This window comes from Camellia sinensis, chromosome 9 (assembly GCF_055761805.1).
Source record: "Camellia sinensis isolate YWXY chromosome 9, ASM5576180v1, whole genome shotgun sequence".
In the NCBI taxonomy this organism is placed as follows: Eukaryota; Viridiplantae; Streptophyta; class Magnoliopsida; order Ericales; family Theaceae; genus Camellia; species Camellia sinensis.
The window spans coordinates 97,692,013-97,716,973 of NC_138969.1; the positions used below are offsets into that span (position 1 = coordinate 97,692,013).

The following is a 24,961-nucleotide window of genomic DNA, read 5'->3' on the forward strand; positions in this document are numbered from 1 at the left end:
TGAAATGACGAAATGTTTATATTTTTAAATTTGAAATCAGGAATTGGAATTTTGAAATTATGCTTGTGAATCAAAATGTCTATATTTTGAATATTGAATAAACCAACGTACATTTGTTGAATTGGAAATTGTTTTTTTTTTTGCTTGTGAAGAGGAATTAAAAGGAAATTAGGGTTTTAAAAGTAATTTTTTTTAATTAAGAATTGCGATTAAAAAATCCGAAATTCATATAATTGATAATTGTTAATGTCATATTACGAAATTCATATATTTGAGAATTGTTGATTTGAAATTATGAAATGTCTATATTTTGAAATTTGAAATCAGAAAATGGAATTTTGAAATGATGCTTGTGAGTTTTTTTTTTTTTTTTTTTTTTTTTGCTTGTTAACAGGAATTAAAAGGAAATTAGGGTTTCAAATTATGGTTTTAAAAGTAATTTTGTTTAATTAAGAATAAAATTAGTAAAAATTGTAATTCATATAATTCGTAATTGTTAATGTCATATTACGAAATTCATGTAATTGAGAATTGTTGAATTGGAATTATGAAATGTCAATATTTTGAAATTTGAAATCAGAAATTGGAATTTTGAAATTATGCTTGTGAATCAAAATGTCTACATTTTTTGAATCAAATTATGGTTCAGAAATTGTTAATGTCTATTTTCTACAAAATATAATTATTAAACAAAAAAATATTTAATTTTGAATGTATTTGATTAAAAAAATATTTAATTTTCTCTCCATGAAAAGATCATGTTCTCTCAAATAAAAGATCATGTTCTCTGAAATATTTAATTTTGACTCTATTTTATTAAAAAGAAATATTTTTATTGGTTTCTCAAAATATTTAATTTTGACTCTATTTTATTGAAAATAAATATTTTTATTGGTTTCTCAAAATATTTAAATTTGACTCTATTTTATTTTTAAAAAAAAAATTGGTTTAATTTCATTTGGTTTATTTCACTATATTTGGGGTCAGGCAGCCAAAATATGATTAAAAAATTTAATGAGCTGAATTTGTAATACATATAATAGTATTCTAGTACAAATTAAAATTTTCTCAGAAAACTGAAGAAAATTTGAAAAAGTTTTTGAAATGAGTATTGAACGAACTGACTTATCGCCTTTTTCACTTTGTGATTGTCCACTACCATTGAAAAGGAAAATCTAAACATTATGTTTTAATAATGTTTATTCATGTTTGTATAATTAGAAGTCATTATTAGAGTAGTTACAATATATGCATGAAAAGAGTAATAAATTATTTTAATTAATAGTCCATAGCAATTTCGTACGTAAGAAGGGGAAAAAAAAAATTGGCACTTTGATGGGTAAGCATGTGTTTTGTAATACCAAATAATTTGTACGGATGGCCCGATAGATTCACATGGATAACTATCCAAAATGTAGTCCATACATTTAACCACCAACTTCAATTTAATTATCTCTAATTTTTTGCCATTATAAATTATCTCTGTAATTATTTTTTTGTTTTTGTATGTGTAAGAAAAAAAAGGAGTAAATAAATTTAATTTTTTTCTTACTTTTCATAACGATCCAAAATGATCCAAAATCAATTTTTTGTTTTAATTTTATAAGAAAGCCTCTATGCCCTCTACAAAATGGACAAGGGTTACTAGTTCACATAGGAAATAACTTTGTCATTAAGGTCCGTAATGGCACAAGTTGGAGCAAATCAAATTAACTTATATTTTTCATAAATCTGAACAATTACATCACCAGGTTAAAAAAATCTCTCTCAATGTTTGCACCCTATATTTTATATTGTCCAAATCAATCGCGTCACCCTCTACTAAATATCTCTCAACCTATTTTATTTTTCGCCACTAATTTGAAAGAATTAAGACAACAAGTATACTTCTTGTTATGTGTTTTTTAGATTAAGACAATAGAGCAATGACAACAAAGAACATTCACGTTGAAAAGATAAGAGTCTTCACATAGGAAGTAAATGAGACACAATCTATAACTCCACGTATAGATGAAATCTTAGCTGTTCTGTTATACGAATAAAAATAAGTGAAAAAAATGAGAAAATAAACAGTAATAATCAAGTTGAGACACAAATATATAGTTGACAAAATACAAATTGAATTAATGTTTCCCCTCTACAGTTCCTTCAACCCTGGAAAATATAAATTGATAAAAAATTAGAGGGTTGCTTTTATTTGTGGCTTCTGCAAATTTTAATGTTTATTTTACAAGTACAATTCGATATATGTATATTGTTGATATTTTAATAGTTATTGTTTCATTGAAGCAAGTATATGGCAACTGTTCCAATTATCTTTTACTGGGGGGGAAACATAATTCGGGATCCCGATGAAGGTGTGTCATATGATGCTGACCCGAAAGGGATATATAGGGTGCAACTTGGCACCACACTTGGCAATTTGGAGGAGATGTTTATGTCCAAGGTCGCAAGTTACGGGGAAACAGTCCAATTGATCTTCAAATGTAGATATCCTTATCGCCAGTGGCAAGCAACCAGCAAATATAAAATATTACCGATAAATGACGATGAGGCGTTGAACACCGTTTTAAGTATCGGTGGAAATTTCGAACCACCAAATTGTTTGGAAGTGTACATTCAGAAAGAGGTTGTACAGAATCTTCCGAATATAACACAGATGGATTCGCATCCGTTCACTACATTGCTGACACATGGGGTTGACACGACAGCATTTCAGTCTCCTATGTATGAATCAAATGAATGTTATGCAGCTGGCTACACACAACAGGCATTTCATGGCCATGGTGGAGAATCAAGTTCACATGGTGGATACGAGACTGAATTTCACAATAACACCCAAGATGTGCCCACCTATAGCCATCATACGACTCTAGTTGAAGTTGCTGGTAATATGGCTGAAACGGTTAATTCTGTACAGTTTGCTGACAGTGACATGTACGGTCCTGATGTCGCCCTAGACAATGATGAGAATGAAATGTGTGATGAAGAAAATTTATTGGGCGGATCAGATGATGATGATGATGATGAAGAAGATGATGTCGACGCTCCCGTTGATATTCAGAATGCCCCCATTCCACCTAGACCTTAAATCCCTTTCTATGAAACATTCACATGGGTGGTGATTTTGACATTAGTAACCGCGATGTCGTTCCCCGTAACCGAATCTGGAATGCTGAAAATCCAGAGTTGGACAAAGGGATGGTTTTCGTTGATAAGAAGCAACTCGTACATGCTGTGAAATTGTACCATGCAACAAATAATCGAGAGTATAAAGTCGTAACCTCCAAGCGAGACGTTTGGGTGTGTGCTTGCAAGCACGACTGTAGATGGTGGTTGCGTGCATCTCTTAGTAGGAGACATGGGCTTTTTGAAATAAAGCAGTATAGGGGTCCTCACCATTGTTTACACCCACGAATGAACAGGGACCACACAAATATTAGCTCCAGTTACATTGCTTCTCATCTTTTGGGACAAGTTGCGGTGAGTATACAAATTAAATGTTTACATTTATATACACATTGTTTATTTAAAGTGTTCACACCAAAATTGTGTCTTTAAAGTGTTCACACCAAAATAATCTGACTCATAGGTATTGTTGTATGCAGAACGAACCTGATATGCCCATTAAGAATGTCATTGAAGACATAAAAAAGTCCATGAACTATACTATACATTACAAGAAGGCGTGGAATGCAAGGGCAAAGGCAATTAGAATGGTATTCGGAGATTGGGATTAATCATATATGATGTTGCCTAAATTCATGTATGCATTACAAACATCTAATCCTGGCACCATCGTGCAATGGAAGCATAGATATACCGGAAATACAACCATTATGCCCGTCTTCCACTTTGTTTTTTGGTCTTTCAAACCCGTCATCGATGGATTCAGACATTGTAGGCCTGTTATAACCATAGATGGTACATTCTTATACGGGAAATACACTGGTGTGTTGCTTGTAGCAACGATTGTCACCGCCAATGGCAAAGTACTACCGCTTGCATTTGCTGTTGTCGACAAGGAGAGTTTGGAGTCTTGGTAGTTCTTCATTTCAAATATCAAGGAACATATTGTCATGGACCGACAGGGAGTGACTTTGATATCCGATCGAGCTGAGAGTATTTTAGCTGCTGTGAGGCGGCATTGGTTGAATCCCTCGCTCCAATTTGTTGGATATCATCGGCACTGCCTTCAACATGTTTGTAGTAACTTTAACACTACGTTCAGAAATAAGGAGCTGAAACAACTTCTATGGAAAGCAGGAAGTGCTCATCAACGAAGAAAGTGTAATGGTTACTTACAACAAATACAGGCTATTGACCAAGAAGCCATCACTTGGGTTTACAAGATGAATCCTGAGGACTGGGCCCTTTCGTATGACGGTGGACATCGGTGGGGGGTATTGACTAGCAATGATGCAGAGTGCTTCAATAGCTTCTTAAAAGGTGCAAGGAACTTACCTATCTCAACTATGGTTGAATTTACATTTCGGCGGCTTGTAAAATATTTAGACGAGATGGGAGCCCAAGCTGAACTAGATGTACGAAATGAGTTCCAATACCCTAGAGAGATGCAAAAAACTATTGAGGATGGCATCGCAAGGGCAAATACTTTCAAGTTGATATCATATGATAGGTTAGTTTGTAATATAAATTAAATTATTTTTATTATGTTGTCAATTTAACTACACCTAAAAACATGAACTTCATTAGTTTCTATTACAATTTTTTTATAGGCCACGCCGCGTGTTTGAGGTGCAAACATCTTTTCGCCATGAACGAGGTCGCAATACACAAATTGTGCGGATGAATCAACCCACGTGCAGTTGTGGGAAATATGAGATACGACACTATCCATGTTCTCATATGCTCGCTGTAATGTCTAAATGCGGTGACAATCCATTCGAGTACGTTGATCTAGTATATAGGCTTCCTGTATACATGAGGGTTTGGGAAACTAAATTCAATCCAATACCGCATCAAGATTATTGGGCTGATCCGCAGTGAACTTTAATGCCTAATGTACTGCGTCTACGACAAGTGAAACGGGGTCGTGCATCTATGTCTCGTATTCCGAATGAGATGGACATATCAGATAGGCGTTTGACCGCTCGTTGCAGTGAGTGCCAGCAGACAGGTCATAACAGGTGAACATGTCCGGCGCGACTTGGTCGATGAAGACTATGTAATACTTACATATTGTAATAGATCTTTTTGTAATTCTTTATTTGTAATAGATCATTTTCTTTTCTTTTGTAATTCATTATTTGTAAACGGGGTCATACATTTAATAGAACATTTTTTATTTGTAATAGATCATTCCTATTGTTTAATTCTTTATATATTGTAATTGTTTTATTTGCTTGACAAAATTTACAACTATCATAGTTTTTATTCTCTACTTCATTGAAAATGTTTATTACAGAATTTTATTTAAAATCACATAGTTCTTCTTTCATTTTAAGATTTTAATATTTCGACTGATTCAAGCATTTTGTACATTTAGAATTTATGAATTACATGTACGTAATTTACAAATTTTATAGTTTATTGCAAAACAAAAATTACAAAATCAATAATGAAGTTGTCGAATATGCCATAAATGTAACGAAGTTTTGTCAAATATGTCAAAATCAATAATGAGGTTATGTCAAATATGCCAAAATCAATAATGAAGTTTTGAAAAAAAAAATGATCATTCCATTTTTTTGTAAACATTGACATACAAAAACTATCCACATGTTATTGGTCATTATTAAGCTTATGTAACTGAGATCGTAAAATGACTTTGTAAAAGATTTTTATATTAGTCCGAAGCATAGATAACGATAGGTCATGTTGAATTGCTTATCATATTTAATGGCACATAATATGCAAAATTCTGATTTTAGTTAATTGCTTCCACGTTAATGGCACACAAATTTATACTTTTAAAATAATCGACCACATTTATTTTCCAAGTCATCATGTACATAATAATTTGAGCTTAATTGATATAGTTAAATTACATGCTCACCAATACAGTTTTTCAAAATGTATTTGTTTTTCAACTGTGCAGGCATCATGGCATATCTACCTGATGAGGTCCCCCTTTTGAGTCATCCACATCGGGCTGACAGTATATGGGAGGACCCGGTATGCAATAACGTTTGTTGGACTTTACGCGTACAATGAAAATACACTGCATTTTGTTTTTGATTTCCTTGATAATGCTATAATTTAAAATACTCATTCTGTTATGCAGGACCAGTCACGCACCGTGGTGGCATGCCGACGGGGAGATTCCGGCCTGTAGGATCGTCCATTGGACCATAGAGTCTTGCAGTGTCTACTACGCGCGGGATTCTATGGTGTATATCGTATAGGCCATATCAAACTGGACCACCCACTCATTACTGCTCTCATCGAGAGATGGCGCACAGAGACTCATACATTTCATTTCCCGACCGGTGAGGCCACCATCACATTGCAGGACGTATCTGTCCTATACGGTCTACGAATTGATGAGCGAGCAGTTACTAGACTTGACCCATCATTGACGACGGAGCAGTGGATAGCGCTATGTGCTGAGCTATTGGGAGTAGCACCTACACCTGCAGACTTACAGGCAGGTAGAGTGAGGGTGAGGTGGCTGTCGGAGCATTTTCAGGGCGATTTTCCAGATCATGCTGCAGATGAGTTAGTACAGCAGCATGCGGGAGCATATATTCTGTGGCTTATTGGGGGGGTACTTCTCCCTGATAAGTCACCGAACCTGCTCAAGCTGATGTATTTTCCACTGTTGAGAGACATTGATGTCATCGGCCAGTACAGCTGGGGCGCCGCGGCTTTGGCATGCTTGTATAGGATGTTATGTCGAGCCACTCAGGTGGGTGTGACTCAGATCGGAGGACCCCTTGTCTTGCTACAGGTTAGTAAGAATTTTATTACATGTCAATTCATATTGTATGGCATATATCAGTATTGTAATTGCGTTCAAACTATTGCAGATTTGGGCGTGGGAGAGATTGATTTGCATTGCCCCGTCTAGGCGGCAACTAGTTGCTCCTGGTGAGGTTCCCTTCGGGCAGGGAGACATGCAGATGCCGGCCGGACCTCGAGGTTGCCGGTGGAGGGTTGACATGAGCCACGAGGTCGTATCGACCCACGTAGTGGTCGTGTATAGAGACCAGCTTGACCGGATGATAGACGGCGAGGTATCAAATTTAAATACCTAAATTTTAATTGTCATATGGACTGTATATGTTTATGAGCGATTTTTAATAGACTTGTCGTTATTGTAGTTTATCTGGCAGCCTTACGCTGATGTCCTCCAGACGCTCCCAGACTACTGCCGCCTAGGTGAGGATATATGGATGGCGAGAGTACCACTCATTTGTTTTGACGTGGTTGAGTGGCATCTCCCTGATCGTGTCCTCCGACAGTTTGGTCGGGTCCAGGCCGTGCCGGATCGGTGTGACACCGAGTGGCGGTTGCATGCGACGGATAGACGTGGCCGAGCCAGCACTGACTGGAGTCTGCATCATATGCGATACATACAGTTGTGGGATGCCCGTCGCGACACTATTGTACAGGCTGACTGGAGCGATGGGGTCCTCCCCTCTCCCGACCCTTACATGTTGTGGTATCGGCGACATACACACCTACTTGTCTGTAATCCGAGCCACCTGTCCGAGGCCGGATATCAGGGAGTTGGGCCTTCTCTCGAGGCATTGGTGAGTATCGTACTATATGTCCGATAATTGTTAATATCATAATTGATTATTTTCAATCAACTATAGCCTAATATATCTGATTTTTTTTCCAGGTGGTTCGAGCTGGGAGGTCATATCACTTGGCTGAGGACGCCATTTTCAGACGTGATGGACAGCTTGGTCTGCAGGCCCTTGTAGAGATCAGAGAGTTATTGTACGAGGGGATCCAGCATGCCCATCGGGTAGATCGTCTGCATTTTGGGGACTACGGTGTACACAGTGCAGCAGCTGCTCCAGACACATCAGTCACGTCCACGTCAGTGCCTCCCAGTTCAGCGCCAGCCACAGTAGGTCCTTCGACTTCAGTCACCCCACCACATGATACCCCATACATTTCTCCATATTCCCCACACGTACATCTTACCCAGCATGCTGACCCTGACCCTGACCCTGATTGGTCACCGCCCCGCTTCATGCATGATGTTATTACCCCACCCACCCAGTTACAGCCTACTTTTCTGGGGAGTACTTCGACCGCGCCCCGATTCATGCATGATGTTGTTACCCCACCCACCCAGTTACCACCTGCTTTTATGGGGACTACTTCGACCGCGCCCAGGAGTACACATGATGTAGTTCTCACTGACATCTCCCACATTGATGATGAGGCCCATATTGAGCCCCCCCCCAGAGCGCGAGGGAGAGGTTATGGTCGTGGGGGACGTCGCGGCCGAGGTCGGGGTGCGGGCAGAGGCAGAGGTCGGGGTCCAGCTACAGATCGTGATACAATTGCACCAGACGAGGGAGTGGGAGTTTCACAGCTCACAGCAGTATCTGATCTACAGGCACAGGCAGGATCAGGGGCATCAGATGCAGGAGAGGGGGGGTCACACTCACACTCACAGGCTCCACAGGCAGTCAGTGGAGGGCCGCATGCAGGGGAGAGAGTGCCAGATATTCAGAGAGTCTACCGTAGGAGACCGAGGAGGGAGATCCACGGTCGGGGTTGTGGGACTGGGGGCAGGTTAGGGCATTAGCGGTTGCGATATGGACTATATAGGTTTTTTTTTTCTTTTTTTTGTTTGTATGTGTCAAACTTGTACAGCTGATGTAAGTGTCATACTTATTTATTCGCAATTATAATTTCACAATTTTTTATTCTTATTTATATTGATGAATCACACAAATCTCTTTCACATCTCTACCCCTCTCTCATTATCCATAATTTAGGAGAACATAAATTACAAACGCGTTTGGTTTGAACAAAACGTGTAAAGAAGCTATAAAAAATATGTTTGTTCAAGGCTAAAAATAATTGAAATATCTCGCTTCATTGATAAGTCATAGATAAGCATTACAAATTGCATGCATTACAGAAATGCCCTGGGCGTTCATCCAAACAATTTCATTCATTATCATCATCATCTGACATCTCAATATCAGATTCATACATAACATCCATGCTCCAAGCGTAGTACTGATGTGCATCATCCATTAACCCATCTTCGGCACGCTCATTTGCGGTCTTCATTAGTCCGGACCTTTGCAAATGTTGGGTCATGCGATTAACCTCGTCGCGGATACGATGCAATGCCCTTTGCAACAACTGTGGAGTGTCAGTTGGCATACGCATGGCTAACCGGCGAGGAAATTTAAGATTAACTTCACAGCATAGCTCAACGAGAACGTTTGCTCGAGTTTTGCGAAATTCCCACTCAGCTCTCATGGTATTGACGGTGGCACGTGAGTAACGCAAATTTGGATTTAATGGGTATTGAAATTCATCTCCATCTGCAACCCAATAGCGACCTATTGCCGAATATAGATCAACCACCATATATGTCATGATGATATCGCTAGAAATAGCTGTAAAACTTTTGTTGTGGTGTGCTACGATATTTATACCATATATACACATGGTAGCTGTATGTATGCAATTTCCTGTTCGATCACATGCATGGCACTGACCTTATCCAGTGCATTCGGCTGTCAGGACTCGACTTTGTGCAGTCATGAACGAATCAACGGCCTGTAGCATCGGCTATTGTGCCGCAGATGCAGTGATGCCTGTGACTTTGTGCATAATTCCAATGGGCACAGTAGGTAGGAGGTATGTGACTTTGTGCAGCGATGCAGGGATGCATCTGACTTTGTGCAGTGATACAGTGATGCGTGTGACTTTGTGCATCACTGCATCACTGCATGTGACTTTGTGCAGTGATGCAATGCTGCATGTCACTTTATGCAGTGATGCAGTAATGCATGTGACTTTCTGACTTTGCCATGCTTGTATACGTTGTGACTTTTTTCTTGACATTACGTGATGCATGTGACTTCTGCAGTGCAACTTACATGCTTTGTTTTTTCCGCACATTTCAGAATTCATCTAAGTCACATTATTACGACTGTGAAAAGAAGCAGAAAATGCTATTATGTTGGTAAAAAAATATGATGGACGGTTGTGTAACGACAATAAAAATCGGATGACTGTGAAGTTCATTAACTGAAAATAAGATAAAATATAGGCACCAAAGTTCCAATCGTGTTTACCTACCAGGTGACCATTTTATTATGTTGGTGAGAAAAACAATGATAGTTTATGAACAATATTACTTTAATACAAAGAAAATTTCATTTTTCGATTTCATTTATAATTTCCCGAAAACACCTATACGTACTGAAATCGTCAATTCCAAGTGACTACTTATTGTATTACAAAAGTAAGCATGACAAAATAGTTTCATGTGGCGATGTGACAACTCACTGCATTTTGTTTTATTTGACAACGCACTGCTTTCTATGAAGGGATTGCATTGTGATTCTATGGCCTACAATTATGATTTTATCTTACAACCACGTCCGTGACTACATCACAGGTACACAAAGTCACGGGTAATCAAAATTACATGAAATGAATAACATCAAATAATATCACGTGTATCACTTATTCCATAGTGCCCTAGCACCACTATGATGTCTATAAATACCCCAGTATGATGTTTGTTGAAGTCATAACAATAGTAATACATATACAATTACTATTATTATTATTTTTTTTAATTTTATTAACAATGTCTTCAAGAGGTGCAGGAAGTTCACGCCGGCAAAGAAATCCGAAAGTGTGGCTGCTACCTCCATTTATGTATGACTACAAGAGCGAAAAGTACTCGAGTCCGAAAGATTATTATGCTGGTATCCGAGCAGAATGGGCGTTCAGGGTGACGGAGCAAGAAGGATTGTATAATGATCTACGTAACTTTGGGGCACCGGTACCTCATCGTCGTTCATTGACCATGGCTAGACGGAATGTGAGTGACTATGAAAAAGCAGTTAGCAGAATTAAGAAGGAGAACAACAGGATGTTGATGCGGAGATGTCGACATTTCATGCTTCAGCTAGCCACTGAAATGGCAGAAGCAAGCAACAGAGATTTGACAATGGTTGAGCGAAATAATGTCTTAAACAATGAAAAATATCTCTCTGACTACTACATGTCAGATGAGGAATAAGAAATCAAACACCGTTATCTTTCATATGTTCGTTACTGGAGTGTAAGACAATGTTGTTGTTGGTCTAACGTACGGATGTATTTCAAGTATTTTTGTTATGAACCTGAAGTTTATGAAATAACTACATTTATAAGTACACATTTATGAGTTCATGACTTTCTTTATTGAATTGCAATTTGTTAATGAATGTTCTGGATTAATGAATGGATTAATGTATGTTCAATTATGTAAATACTTAAAACACATAAAATAGATCAGGCAACTCGGAGAAAAGGTTCCCTTAACTGGGGCTGCTGAAATAGGGATGAAATTACAACGAATTTCAATCTCCATCGGGAAAGAAGAAAGAGTCACCTTCCAATTCTTGAAAGTCCAGTAAAAATGATGACTCCGGTAATGAATGAGGGGTTGACAAAAAACTAAACTCGGTGAATCGAACTACCGCCTTCAACAACACATAAAACATAACAGGTAGGTCGGTGAATAGCTTCCCAAATGACAAGAACAATTCAAATAGTCATACTTTGCAGATGGATAGCTTCCCAAATGACAAGCATGCCTTTATTTTGTCTGTATATGCAGATGGATTGTGAAGTCATGTGACTTGGTGCAGAGGCTTTGGTTTTCTCGATTTTTTGCTCGATTTTTTTTATTACAGTGACAACTCATCTGTTATTGATATATGTGGGATTCTCAACTTAGAAAGTCACATGGCAACAGTGAATTCACTGAATTACCTTACAGTCAGCATGCCCTTATTTTGTTCGTATATGCAGATGGATTGTGAAGTCATGTGACTTGGTGCACATGCTTTGGTTTTCTCCATTTTTTTCTCGACTTTTTTATTACAGTGACAACTCATCTCGTATTGATATATGTGGGATTCTCAATTCAGAAAGTCACATGGCAACAGTGAATCCACTGATTTACCTTACAGTCAGCATGCATTTACCTTACAGTCAGCATGCATATATGTGGGATTCTCATTTATCCGTTCATAATCAACTATATAAACGAGTAAAGGTGAAGACACAACCTTACAACTCATTTCACCCTACGAAATTATCATTCATTTGTTTTAAAAAATTAGCATGGCTACATGGTTCATAGGAGGGAGTGGGAGTCGCAGAGGTGGTAGGAACTTGCAAAGGGGTGAAAGTTCACGACGATGAGGGGGAAGGGGAAGTGGCGATGCTGAAGATGAAACACCATTTCCTTTCTTGGATGCCTCTTCTGCTTATCATGATAGGTTTGGGAAGCGACATTTTGTCATGCCTAAGTACTATCGAGATCCATGTGGTTTGGTGGAGGATCCATCAAAAAATCAAACAGGATATGGTTATGCAAAGGCTAGACTTCTTAAGTGGCCCGCACTATTTATAGAGCGAGTGCAAAACGAAAGATTATGTTGGGAAAGACGACTGAAGGTGCCAAAAGCACGTTCTGTTGAGATCCAAAAGGAAGATCCTGATAATGTTGATCGACTATGTCAAACACTACAACGTGAGATTTCTCAAATGGGTCGTAGATTGGCCCGCGATATGCAGCTACTCATACTTAAGAAGGATGCCCAGAAGAACAAAACAGAACCAAATGTTGCGGCTATCAAGGCTATCATGGAGGATCCTGAACTTGTCTCTAACGCTGAGCTTTCAGATTGTTCAGACTCTGAGCCACCTGCCGATTTAAGCGCGCATTAGGTGTTAATGTCTACACTTCGGCAATATAACAACTTGCATTAATATGTAATGTCTGTGTTAGAGTAAGTATAACTGTTATGTTATGTTATGTTTATGTTTAAGTTTATGTTTATGTATTGTGTCTGTCAAATGTTACGGCTATTAATATGCAATATTAGGTCATGAATTAGGTGTTTGTCTATCTAACTGTTATGTTTATGTATTGTGTGTTCAGTTAAGAGTGTCCAGGATGTATATAATGTGTGTTCAATTCATGGTGTCCATAATGTATTTTTGTGGGAGAATTATGTTTGTACTACCTATGTAACTGAAAACTATTACATTTGCAACTTCAGTTATGTTGTTTTCATGCCCGTATGAGTATTTTGTAAAGTACTGACTTCGTATATTATGTATTAAGTATTATTACAAAAATGTTGAGAAAATTTATTTTAGGAGCTCTCGCTGTGGCCTTTGTCTTCTTGGCCTACTCCGCGGTGGTCTTCGTGTCTCACCCTTCGTCGTTGCTCGTCGAGTTGCACAGTGTGTGGGTGTGCTTCGAACTGTAGAGCATGCATATCACATTCTAACCCATAACAAAGCCGATACAAAAAAATAAATTTTATAAATGAAAACGGGTACAAAACGGTTTTACTAAACTGGTTTACTAAACTGATTTTCTGAATTATATTCTCACATTCTAACCCAAAACAAAAGAATAAATATATATGTATGTTTAAATGAAAACGGCTTTCGTAAAGCCAAAATAATTTTCTAAATAACACCTTCCAACCCAAAACAAAGACAAAAGAAAAAAAAAATTACATGAAAACGACTTTAGTAAAGCGAAAAAAACAATTATTAATTACATTATCACCTTCTAACCCAAAACAAACACAAAACAATAAGCAAAAAAAAAAATTTACATGAAAACAACTTTAGTGAAGACGAAAAAAAAATTTGAATTACATTTTCTAAATCAAAACAAAGACAAAAGAAAAAATGAAAAATGTAACATGACAACGGCTTCAGTAAAGCCAAATAAATGAACATGATTGGCTTAATAATATCTACATGAATATGATTTTGAAATTATATATATGAAAAATAGTATGTAAAATTAATATATGAAAAGAGGTTTTATTTCATATTATGTAACATTTATGAATTACACATTCTAAACAAAAACAAAAACAAAAACAAAAGAAAAAAAAAACATATTTTAACATGATAATGGCTTTAGTAAAGCCAAGTACTAAAATATACAGTGTAAATATATTTTTTAAAATATGTTTTATGTTTTTTTCTTTTGTTTTATCTTGAAAATAGCGTTTTATTCCAACAAAGTTTATGTTAAAAACACTGGGCGAAAAAAAAAAATTCTGTTAAAATCGCTATTTGTAATAGCGTTTATTCATGTTAAAATCGCTATTAGCAATAGCGTTTTTCTGCTATGTTAAAATCACTATTAGCAATAGCGTTTTTCTGGGGCGTTTTTCTGGCAAAAAAATTTTGTGTAAAATCGCTATTAGCAATAGCGTTTTTGTGGCAAAACAATTTTGTGTAAAAAGCGCTGTTCTTAACAGCGTTTTCCTTGGGAAAAAAATTAACCCTAGAAGCGCTAATTGTAACAGCGACTTCTTAATCAAAGTCGCTATTTGTAATAGCGATTTTCCTGTTCATCTACTTTTGCGCTCCTAACAGTAAAAGCGCGAATAGTAATGGCGCTTTAGCTTAGTTTTGGAATTCCGTCAGAAGTTGGCCTAGTTTTGGAAATACAATGTAAAAAAGGCTTATATTGGGAAAAGCCCCCCTAAACACCACTTGTAATTTATTCCTAAACTAAAATATAATGTATATGTATTCTCATGAAATACTCCATCAGTGTATACATCATCATGCAATATAATATTAACTACATTGTCAGGCATTATAATATATTATCCATCATCTACCCAATTAACCAACCCACTACATATATTAGTAGAATTTTAAAGATAATCTCATTAGGGATGGCAATTTGAACCCGACCCGATGGGGACCTGATCCCCCGATCCCGAATTGAGCAGGTTTTTCTTGAAAAATACCCCCGATAGGACGGGGATGGTATTCAAAAATTAATCCCCGAACAGATTTGGGTCAGGGACGGGGATAAGTGTCCCAGCCCCGTACTCGGCCCGGCCCGGCCTTGCCCTGTCCCCGTTCCCCGGCTTGGTTTATTCCCGATGTGAAATTACTATTTTACCCCTATATACATATATATATATATAAACCAAACCAGGGTCTCACTTTCACTTCTCTCTCTCTTACAGCCGCGTCTTTCATCTCTCTGTACCTCTTCTCTCTCTTTCTCTCAGATCCACCACCACCGCCGTCCAGCTCGCACCACCACCACCGCATCTCTCATCCACTCCCTCTCTTCTTGACGTTGCTAACCACCACCACTGTCCAGCCCGCACCACCACCACCACCACCACCGCGTCTCCCAACCACTCCCTCTCTTCTCAACGTCACCGATCAGATCTTTTTTTTTTTGTTTTCAGATCTGTCTCAGATCTGTTTCACAAATTTTAGATATGTTTCAAATCTGTCTCATTATACACAAATTTCATATCTATTTTCATTATTATACAGACCCCAAACAATTTCAGATCTGTTTTCAATTTAATCTGATTTACACATTTGTTGTTCTTGATGATGATGATGATGATGTTGTTGTTGTTGTTGTTGTTGTTGTTGTTATTGATGATGAATTGTTGTATTTTCTGAAACTTTTTTTTTTTTTTTGGCCGGGGAATGTTCGGGGTCTGGGAAACCCGATCCCCATTAGGGGGCGGGGGCGGTGATAGGTTCCCCATCGGGGATCGAGGCCGGGGCCAAGGCCAGGGGAAATTCGACCATCGAGGATCGGGGACGGGGAGTGTGATCCCCGGTCCCGCCCCGTCCCGTCCCGTCCCGTTTCCATTCCTAAATCTCATATATGGGTAAAATTTATATATATATATATATCTCAAATTGAGGGTATAAAGAGATAAATGTATTGTGTAAGTAGAATTTTCCTATATTAACTGACCTACGTATAATACTGCATGTTTTTATATTAAATGCACTTCTTTAAAGAAATCCAGTTTCACTTCCTCTGATGATGCAGTTTTGGTCGGACGAGAGATGGGTCGGCCAGGATCCGAATGCTCCGCAGGTTGGCTGAACTTTGTCTTTCCAACAGTACCTACACCAAGTTCGATAGGAAGAACCCAATGGATAATGCAGTTTGGTCGGACAAGAGATGGGTCGGACAGGATCCAGATGCTCCACGAGTTGGCTGAACTTCGTCTTCCCAACAGCACCTGCACTAAGTCTGGTAGGAAGGACCCAAGGGGTGGGGTCCCTTCTTGAGGACCCTTCGATGGTTAAGTTAAATTGGAAAAAATAAGTCAAGAAGTAGTTAGAGAGAGTATGTATGTATTGATATCTTTCATACATTTGTTAGCCTCTTGGCTTACCTTGCTCCACTCATGATTGCTCTCATGTCTTTGTCTTTTCATGCTGTCCTACTAGTCGTAAGTCTATGGCTATCTGTAGCCAGCCATGGTAGCGTCGCCATGTCACAAAAATTACAAAAGAAAATGGGATGGCTTGTCTCTATTTTTTGTCTGGCCATTGGGCCTAAGTTTGGTTAGGAATTATTTGGACGGCCTACTGGACCACTTATTTAGGCTATGTCCATAAGTAGTCTCTCATTCCTAAGTGTAGCTTTAGTCCAACAAAGGGAATCAAAAGTGTCTGGTTTGTTATGCTCAATTATGCTTGTATGCTTGATCCTGATTTGACACATCGCTTAGTCCATTGCTTGATTTAATGTAATGGTGCTCGATCAAAATAACACACGTTGTGTGTGCTTAGAAAAATAAGCTTGTGGATTTGTTTGGCTTCATTATTCCAATAACTTAGTCCCACTCTAGGTAGTAATTGATTTTTGGGAGGAGCCCATGCAAGACTTTTGTTTGATTGTTTGAAAATAATTCACGTGAATTTGCTTTTTGATATTTGTTGTATTATGATCACCATGGGACCCGCTAGCTTTCTGATGGTTGACTGCTTTGCTTGGTTGGTCTTCATGTCTTTTTCCAAAATTCAATACTTATCTCCATGTTTGGAATTATTGAATTGACATGGCCCCACCAACTTATTTGTTGAGTGGCATGCTTGATTGATGTTTTGTCAAGTAGTCCATAAAACTCTTCTTTTTCTTAGATTTCAGGAGACCCACTATGACAATCCTTCGAATCACTGTGATATATTAGAGAGGGAAGCAAAATTGTTTCACTTTCTCTCTCTATATCCATATACCCAAAAACTGACGATTTCTCTAGGTTTGGTTTTGGATGTGAAGAGACGGAGGAAGTCATGGAGTGTGATGTTGTTGACGAAGGCCAATTTTGGAAAGGAATAGAGGAGCGAGTGATCATCCTTGTTTCTCCGAGCATATTAGTTCCTCTCTCTCTCTCTCTTTTTCTCTCCGCTTTCAATCTCTGCTCACCATTCACTAGTTCATGTAGTCTTATAAGGCAGTTCATGGCGCTATAGTTTTCCTAGAGATTCATGCTAATGATGATAATGAAAAGAAATTGAAGAGCATCAATTTCTCATGATTTTTTCGAGATGGATTCAATTGACCCAACAGTGGTGGCTCCAAGTAAGAGCAGATTGGCGCACACTTTTGCTATGGTTTTGCATATTCGAGCTATTGTTAGTATAGCCCCAATTGATGGAAATTAGAAAATAAAAGGTCAAGTATGATAGCATATGCCCAGTTACAGATTGCTCAATCTCCATTTGATGTTAGTGGGATTCAAGCTGCTGATCAGATGGTTGTCTTCCATATTGTGGTCTTCCACATGGCGATCTTCCACATGGTGGGCTTCCGCATAGTGGTCTTCCACATCGGTGTCTATGCATGGCGGTTTTCCATATGGCAGTCTTTCCCATGGCGGTTTTCCACATGGTGGGCTTCTCTATAGTAGGCTTCTGTATAGTGGGCTTCCACATGGCAGTCTTCCACATGGTGGTCTTTGACATAGTGGTTTTCCAACTGGTGGTCTCACACATGATGGTCTTCCACAAGGCGGTCTTCCAACTGGTGGTCTCCCACATGGTGGTCTCCCATAAGGCAGTCTTCCATATGGTGGTCTTCTAACCGATAATGGTCTTCTACAATGCGGTCTTCTACATAGTGGTCTTCCACAAGGTGATCTTCCACATGGTGGTCTCTTACATGGTGGTCTTCCACAAGGCGATCTTTCACATGGTGGTATTCCATATGGCGGTCTTCCACATGGTGGTCTTCTAACCGGTGGTCTTCCACAAGGCGGTCCTCCACATGGTGGTCTTCCAACTGATGGTCTCCCATATGGCGGTCTTCCACAAGGTGGTCTTCTATATGGTGGTCTTCCAACTGGTGGTCTCCCACATGGCAGTCTTCCACATAGTGGTCTTCTAACTGGTGATCTTCCATGTGGTGGTCTTCCAACTAGTGTTCTTCTACATGGTAGTCTTCCAGCTAGAGGTTTTCTACATGGCGGTCTTCCATAAGGCGGTCTTCCACAAGGCAGTTTTCCACATGGTGGTCTTTCACAAGGAGGTCTTCTACATGGTGGTCTTCTAACATGGTCTCCCACATGGTGGTCTTCAATATTACAATAAGTCATAACCAATATTACAATGAATCAAAACTAAATACCGCAAAAGGTTGTGACTAAGCATATGGTGCACCTCTTTTTTAGAATCTATATTACAAAATTTTCTTTATAGAGTTAGACTTCTTTCATGTTCATATCTCAATATGAGAGAACTTGAGAGGGCCATGGAGCTCACCACAGGTCTCGTTTCGATTATCCAAACTATTCACATTTTAGAATTCATTGAGTAAAATATTCATGTAAAAAATCAAGATGATCGGACATTAGTAACTATATGTTTGAATCAAATTTGTATTACAAAAAATGAATGGTTATTTTTAAAATTATATTTATCATCTTTTTAAAAAAAAAACTAATATGATTCAAACATATACCTACCGATATCCAATCATCTTGATTTTTTGCATAGTCTAAAAAAATAAATAGTTTAAATTATCGAAATCAGCTTCAAAATGGGTCAACCAAGTTTAAACACTCTCTCAAGTTAAAATGATAATTTAAGATAAGCCAAATCCTTCTTTTATATTACCTAACTACTTTGCTTAGCATGTACTTAAGAGATGATGAGTCAAAAACCTACTGTGTTGAGATTAGGTAAAATGTTTAAAATGTCTTTTATGTTAGAGATGCTCTAAAACACCAAAAAAATAGTAATGTTTTACCTGTTAAAACATATGAAATAAATTTTTGCCATTGAATGTAGATTTAGATTATAAAAATATAATCTTGTAAAAAGTAAAATATGCAAGTATGTGATGATTTTATACTATTTTGGCACAAGCTACTATTGTTCTAATTAATCAAGGTAATAGTCAACATTGCATTGTTTCTTGTCTTTTTTCTTTTTCTTTTTTTCTTTTTTCTTTTTTTGTTTTTTTTTTTCATTACAAATTGGTTGGAGATAGCCAAACAAAGTATAAAGTGGTTTTTTATAAGTGGTATTTTCCACAAGCAATCATGATTGGTCGTGTATGTTCCTTCGTGTTCCAAAGGGGTCTCTTGAAATTGATCAAAATTTGGCCCCCTAAACCTTTAAAGAGGAGAGAGGGAGGGGAGGAGTGCTTTTACAGGCACTCCCAGCTTGGGGAGGAAGCCATAGAAGGCTATTAGGGTTGTGCACCGCTTTTTGCCTGGTGCCTCTCCTCAATTCCACATTACCATCCTTGCAAAGTTCCATTCCTATCTGTCGGGAGAAGGTGCGGCCGCATAATAGAAGTGCATCCGCACAATCCAAGTGCGTTTATACCATGCATGTGCATACACACGTGTGACCAGGGGTCCAGGTGTCAACTTTGCAGGTTAGGTGCGAGTTTGCATAGCTAGGTGCGACTTTACATGGTTTTTGCCCACTTATGGCCCAAGCGAGCTCAAATTGTTCTCAAATCGATATTTTTAATAAAATTGGTTAGTAATTTTGGAAAATATCATCAATCCAAGTGCAACCAAGCTCCCCTTACTTCTTGGGGGTCAAAAAATTGGTTTTTGGCTGAAAAATGGATTCAGGAGTATTTTGGTCATTTATACAAAATAGTCAGTTTTTGGCCGAAATAGGATGTAAACTTTAAGCAATTTTCAACATTCTAAAGATGGGAATATCACCATTTCATCATCTGGAGGCCTACAAGCTCCCAAAATCTTAAGGTTAACCAAAATGGGGTGTCTACACATATAAAACATACAAACACTTAACCAATTTCTCAAAAACCCCCTCTCTCTCTCTCTCCTTTGTCTTTCTCACTCTCACTACCACATACACCGCAACCGCCCGATCTCTCACCACCGTCCCTCCCATGATCTATCTTCACCGCTTGACGCAAATTGGCGATGGTGATCTCTATCGCCGCCGACGTCTGTTGAAGTTGAGAACAACGAAGATATAGAGAAATCAGATTTGAGTCATCAAATAGAGCTTCGTCCTCTCTTTTCTCCTCTTCTCTTTCAAGCTCATTGAATAAAGATCTATTTCCCTTCTCCGCACCCACCACGCTGTTGAGATATCATCTATCAGTTGCCGTCATGAGAGATCCACACCTCTCTCTCTGTTTCTCTCTATCTCTCTCTTCAAATCTATTTGCATACACAAATCTACCCAGATTTATTTCCAAATCACCTTCTTTCACCACAATCTCAATCTTTGAAGTTATATGTTTGAACTTATGATGAATTTTGTACATTTTTTATTTGTGAAGTTGTGTCTTCTTCCTTCTCGCATATCGAAATAAGGGTGCTGATTTGTTGTTTGGTTGGTAAAAAGCAGAGGTGTTTTCACATATCTTGTGTCTTTTTTTTTCTTTTTCTTTTTTGTGGGAACATATCTAAAAAATCTAAAACCTCTTAAGATATTGATTTGTGATTATGATTCAATTTTAAACAATGAATAGAAATCCCAATCTAACAATTAATAACAAATTGACACAACGATTTAACATGAAAAAACCTACAATTAGAGCACCTTCAATTGTGATAAAAAAAATATTACGAGCCAAAGCTGCAAAACAATTCACTAAAAAGACAAAAAGGAATTACACACTAGATATGACACTGTTCTAGGTGATCGTTCGAGTGGTGGAAGTACCGCTCGAGCTTAGATGGAATGCTTCTAATAATTTTGCAGGTCGGGGGACCGCTCAAGTGAACAAGTGGCCGCTTGAGAGAATATGAGGGGTTCCCAGTATCTTGCTTTGCAGACAAAAATACTAGGCGATCTCATTTACCGCTCGAGCGATGAAAAGACCGCTCGAGCAATCTGCACGAATTTAGTAGTTTAAAAAGGTACTTTCTAGATCATTTCTCCACTTTTTCTTTTCCATCTTCTTTCCTCTCTCTCCCATTCTGAAAACCCTAAGTTTCTCACCCTAAGTATCTATCATTTCTCTAAGATCTAAGCCCAAATCACTTTCTAGAAGTGGAGTTCATACACGGATCTTGCTTCTACCAATTGGATTGTAATTCTACGAAGGATCCACATTAGGGTTTAGCTTTCTTGTTCATAGCTTAAGGTAGGGTTACTTTTAACTTAGTATTGCTTTGTTTTAAAGATGATTATGTGGTATTATTGTGAACTATTAAAGTTAATATGAAGATGAGGTAAAAACCCCAAATTTACTAAAACCCTAGTTTTGATTTTGGTATAGAATGATACTTGGATGGAATTACCTTCAATTCTTGGAATTGTGGATAATTAGAGTGTGGAATACATGATTGTTGTATGTTAAGTTGAGATTGTGACTTGGAAATTGATAATTCATGACCTAATTTCTTTATTTGTCTCATGTGGTGTTGGATACTTGTTTATTTAGAAGATAGTTTAAAGGGGAGGTAAATAGAGTATGAGTCCGGGTAAAGAGTCGGGTTTGAGAACATTGTGTTATGTCGGTACCTACGTGGGGAGTTAAGGTACCCAATTGCCCTATCTTAAGCTTATCGACAGATGAATGTAGGAAAGGATTTTTGGGTGTCCACTGGTCCTGCCATATAATAGTCAACAAAAGTGGAAAATTGGATAATTTTGGGTGCCTATGTCCTACCGTATTAATAGTCGGTAAATGTAGGAATAGTTTTAGTTACAAATGAATAAGTATATATACTATGGGACTCCTACAAGGGATTCATGGCATATTTACCCCCCCCCCCCCAGTGTTGATAACGATTTTTCAGCAGAATATGAATGTATTTTCTTTCTTTTTTTCACTTGTTTATTTTGAACATAAGCTCTAAATTGTGTTTGAGTTGTAATAGTGCTAGATAAATTTTCAAATGATTAGATACTTTGTTAAATGTATCTCTACTGGGCATATAGCTCAACCCTTTCTAACTTTTTCAGGAATCGGTTACATGCCACCACCACAATGATGTGAAGTATGCCCTTTTGTTTTTTGGAGTGTCGTGGCTCAAGGATGTTTGTTGTGGGAGCTTAGGGCTCATGTGTTAAGGATTGTGTATCCATCCTTGTTGTATAAGGCAATGCCTTGACTTTTTGTACACCACTAAGGCAATTTATTTTGTGTTGTCCTCTAACTTGCTGAACTTTGTTACAGATATGAATTATAACGAATATGTTGAACATAGAATTGTAATTACTTGCTCTAGTTCAATGAGAAAAATGACCTTTTTGTATTGTATTATGCATGGATGTGGCATGATTACTATTTATATTTTGGGGGTGTTACACGAGAACTCTCAATTATCTAGCAAATCCATGCCCGAACCGAACCCAATGTGTTTCTTCCACCACCAACTTCACCTCAGAATTGCTTTGCCCAACGTTGTGGATGTCGAATCCACGATGATAAGCTACTCTGGAATCCACCAAAACTTTAGGCCCAAGTTCTCCAAAATTCACCGATGAACACCTCTCTCTTTTTGTCAATGAAATAACAAAACAACCCTTGATGTTTATCAATATGTAGTTCGTTGATCAATCGATCACCCTCAAATCATCAAGGAAAACAATACATAAACACCCTCCAATATAGACCACTTTGTTTTCCTATGACAACCCCAACGCGTATACTATTTATATATATATATATATATATATATATTATCTGTGTGAGTTTAATTGCCTAATTACATGTTAATTGTTGTGGATATCTGTTGGAATATGAATTATTTGTTTGAAAATCGACATAGAATCAAAAATTCAAAGCCCAAACGAATTTAAAAACCGAAATTAACTAACCCAATAGGCTAATTAGAATATTTAGAATTATTTAGCAACTTTAATTTAAATTTGATTCAGATCAAAATAATTAGAATAAATTAAAACTAAGTAGGATTAATTAACTATAATCAAGCTTAATTAAGCTAAGCTAATCACACTTATATATATGTGTGTGTTGCATGCTCTTAACTGAGCTCAAATTCATCCTTGAGCTGAAATTAGAGAGAGAGAATTGAGAACTCAACAACTAGAGAGAGAGAGAGAGAGAGAAGAAGAAGAAGAAGAAGAAGAAGAATTCTAGAGAATTGAGGGGAGATTGAAGAATTGACCTAGAAAACATTTGAATTCAAGCTTTAGGTAAGATCTTCAACCTTAATTCTTGCAAATAATCTAAGAAAGAGTTGAATTCAACAAGTTGTAGGACCATTTGCATGTAATTGAGTAGAGAAAGCTAGAATCATTTTAAACATGGAAGAATTAAGCATGATTGTGTACATGCATGCATGAATCATCATTTTGAGTTTGAATTCCATGAAATTCTCCACGTGCATGAAGCTATATTTGACATTTTTGAAGATTTTCCATAGTTCTAGCACTTCTCATCTCATATATAGGAGTTTTGAAAAGAAAACAAAATAATTTATTACATGCATGGTTTGTAACATGAAATTTTAAGTTTTGGTTTGAGAATTCACCATGATTTTGAGCAATTGGTTTCAATTGACGATGTTTTTACGTTCTATAATGATTTTCCACGTTTTTTAAACAAACATGCAAGGTTTGAACCATTGAATAGCAAGTTTGAACTTCAAACACAAATCTGGAAATTTCAAAATTCGTACAGTTCGCTCGAGTAGTGAACCTGTCGCTCGAGCGCACTTCACAAGCTTCCAGTATTTTTGTAGAGTTTGGTAGTTGGCTTGAGCGACCACCTTATATTTTGAACCTTGGTTCGAGTGACCAGAAAGTCGGTTCGAGCCTAGATTACGAGTATCCAGTAGTTTTGTAGAGACATGCAGACCGCTCGAGCGACTAAAAGTTTGCTCGAGCGAACTGCCCTGTTTTCAGCATTTTCAAAGTACACTTCCATGTGCACAATTGCATCCTTATGTCCTTTTAGGCATTCTTAAGTGTCATTTGGACCTCCTTAATCATAGAATGAGATAGAGACACACAAGAAGAGAATTGAATTAAGATGGAACGATTAATTGAGATTGTACTTCAATTATGTGTTCTGTATAGGTGGACGTCCAACGCCTAGCATCGACATAACCCACTGTGAGTAGTAACTTTATAAAGATATGTTCAATGTTGTATCTACTTTCGAAATTGTTACATGATCGATTTCTTGAAATGCTATTTTCTACTAATGAATGAAGTTCCTTTTTCGAATTGTATTCGTGGCATCCATTAGTGAGGCCGTTATTTGTGGGAAACAATACTATGGCCCATTGATTACTAGGCCCTTGCCTGGGGAACACAATACTATGGCCCATTGGATAATCGAAATACAGAGATCTCTGATGTTAGAACTTCATGGTCACATTGAATATGGAACATTGATTGACCCATTGTGATCCCATTGATCGACCCTTGTGGTCCCATTGTCATTGATATATTGATACTCTATTGGATGTACCACGTAAATCGATTGAAATTGGAATTGTATTTGAAATGTTATTGAACTTCATTCATTTAACTCCTTCATACTGTT

At 37.7% G+C, this 24,961-nt stretch overlaps 1 protein-coding gene across 1 annotated transcript; it reads left to right on the top strand.

Moving 5' to 3' along the window:
* The first annotated feature begins 6,998 nt into the window (after nucleotides 1–6,998).
* Nucleotides 6,999–8,889, top strand: LOC145799147 (uncharacterized). Its single transcript, XM_082888698.1, has 3 exons — nucleotides 6,999–7,199; nucleotides 7,287–7,718; nucleotides 7,811–8,889. The coding sequence occupies exons 1-3, from the start codon at nucleotides 7,080–7,082 to the stop codon at nucleotides 8,732–8,734; spliced, it is 1,476 nt and encodes a 491-aa protein (XP_082744824.1). The 5' UTR covers nucleotides 6,999–7,079; the 3' UTR covers nucleotides 8,735–8,889.
* The last annotated feature ends 16,072 nt before the right edge of the window (nucleotides 8,890–24,961 follow it).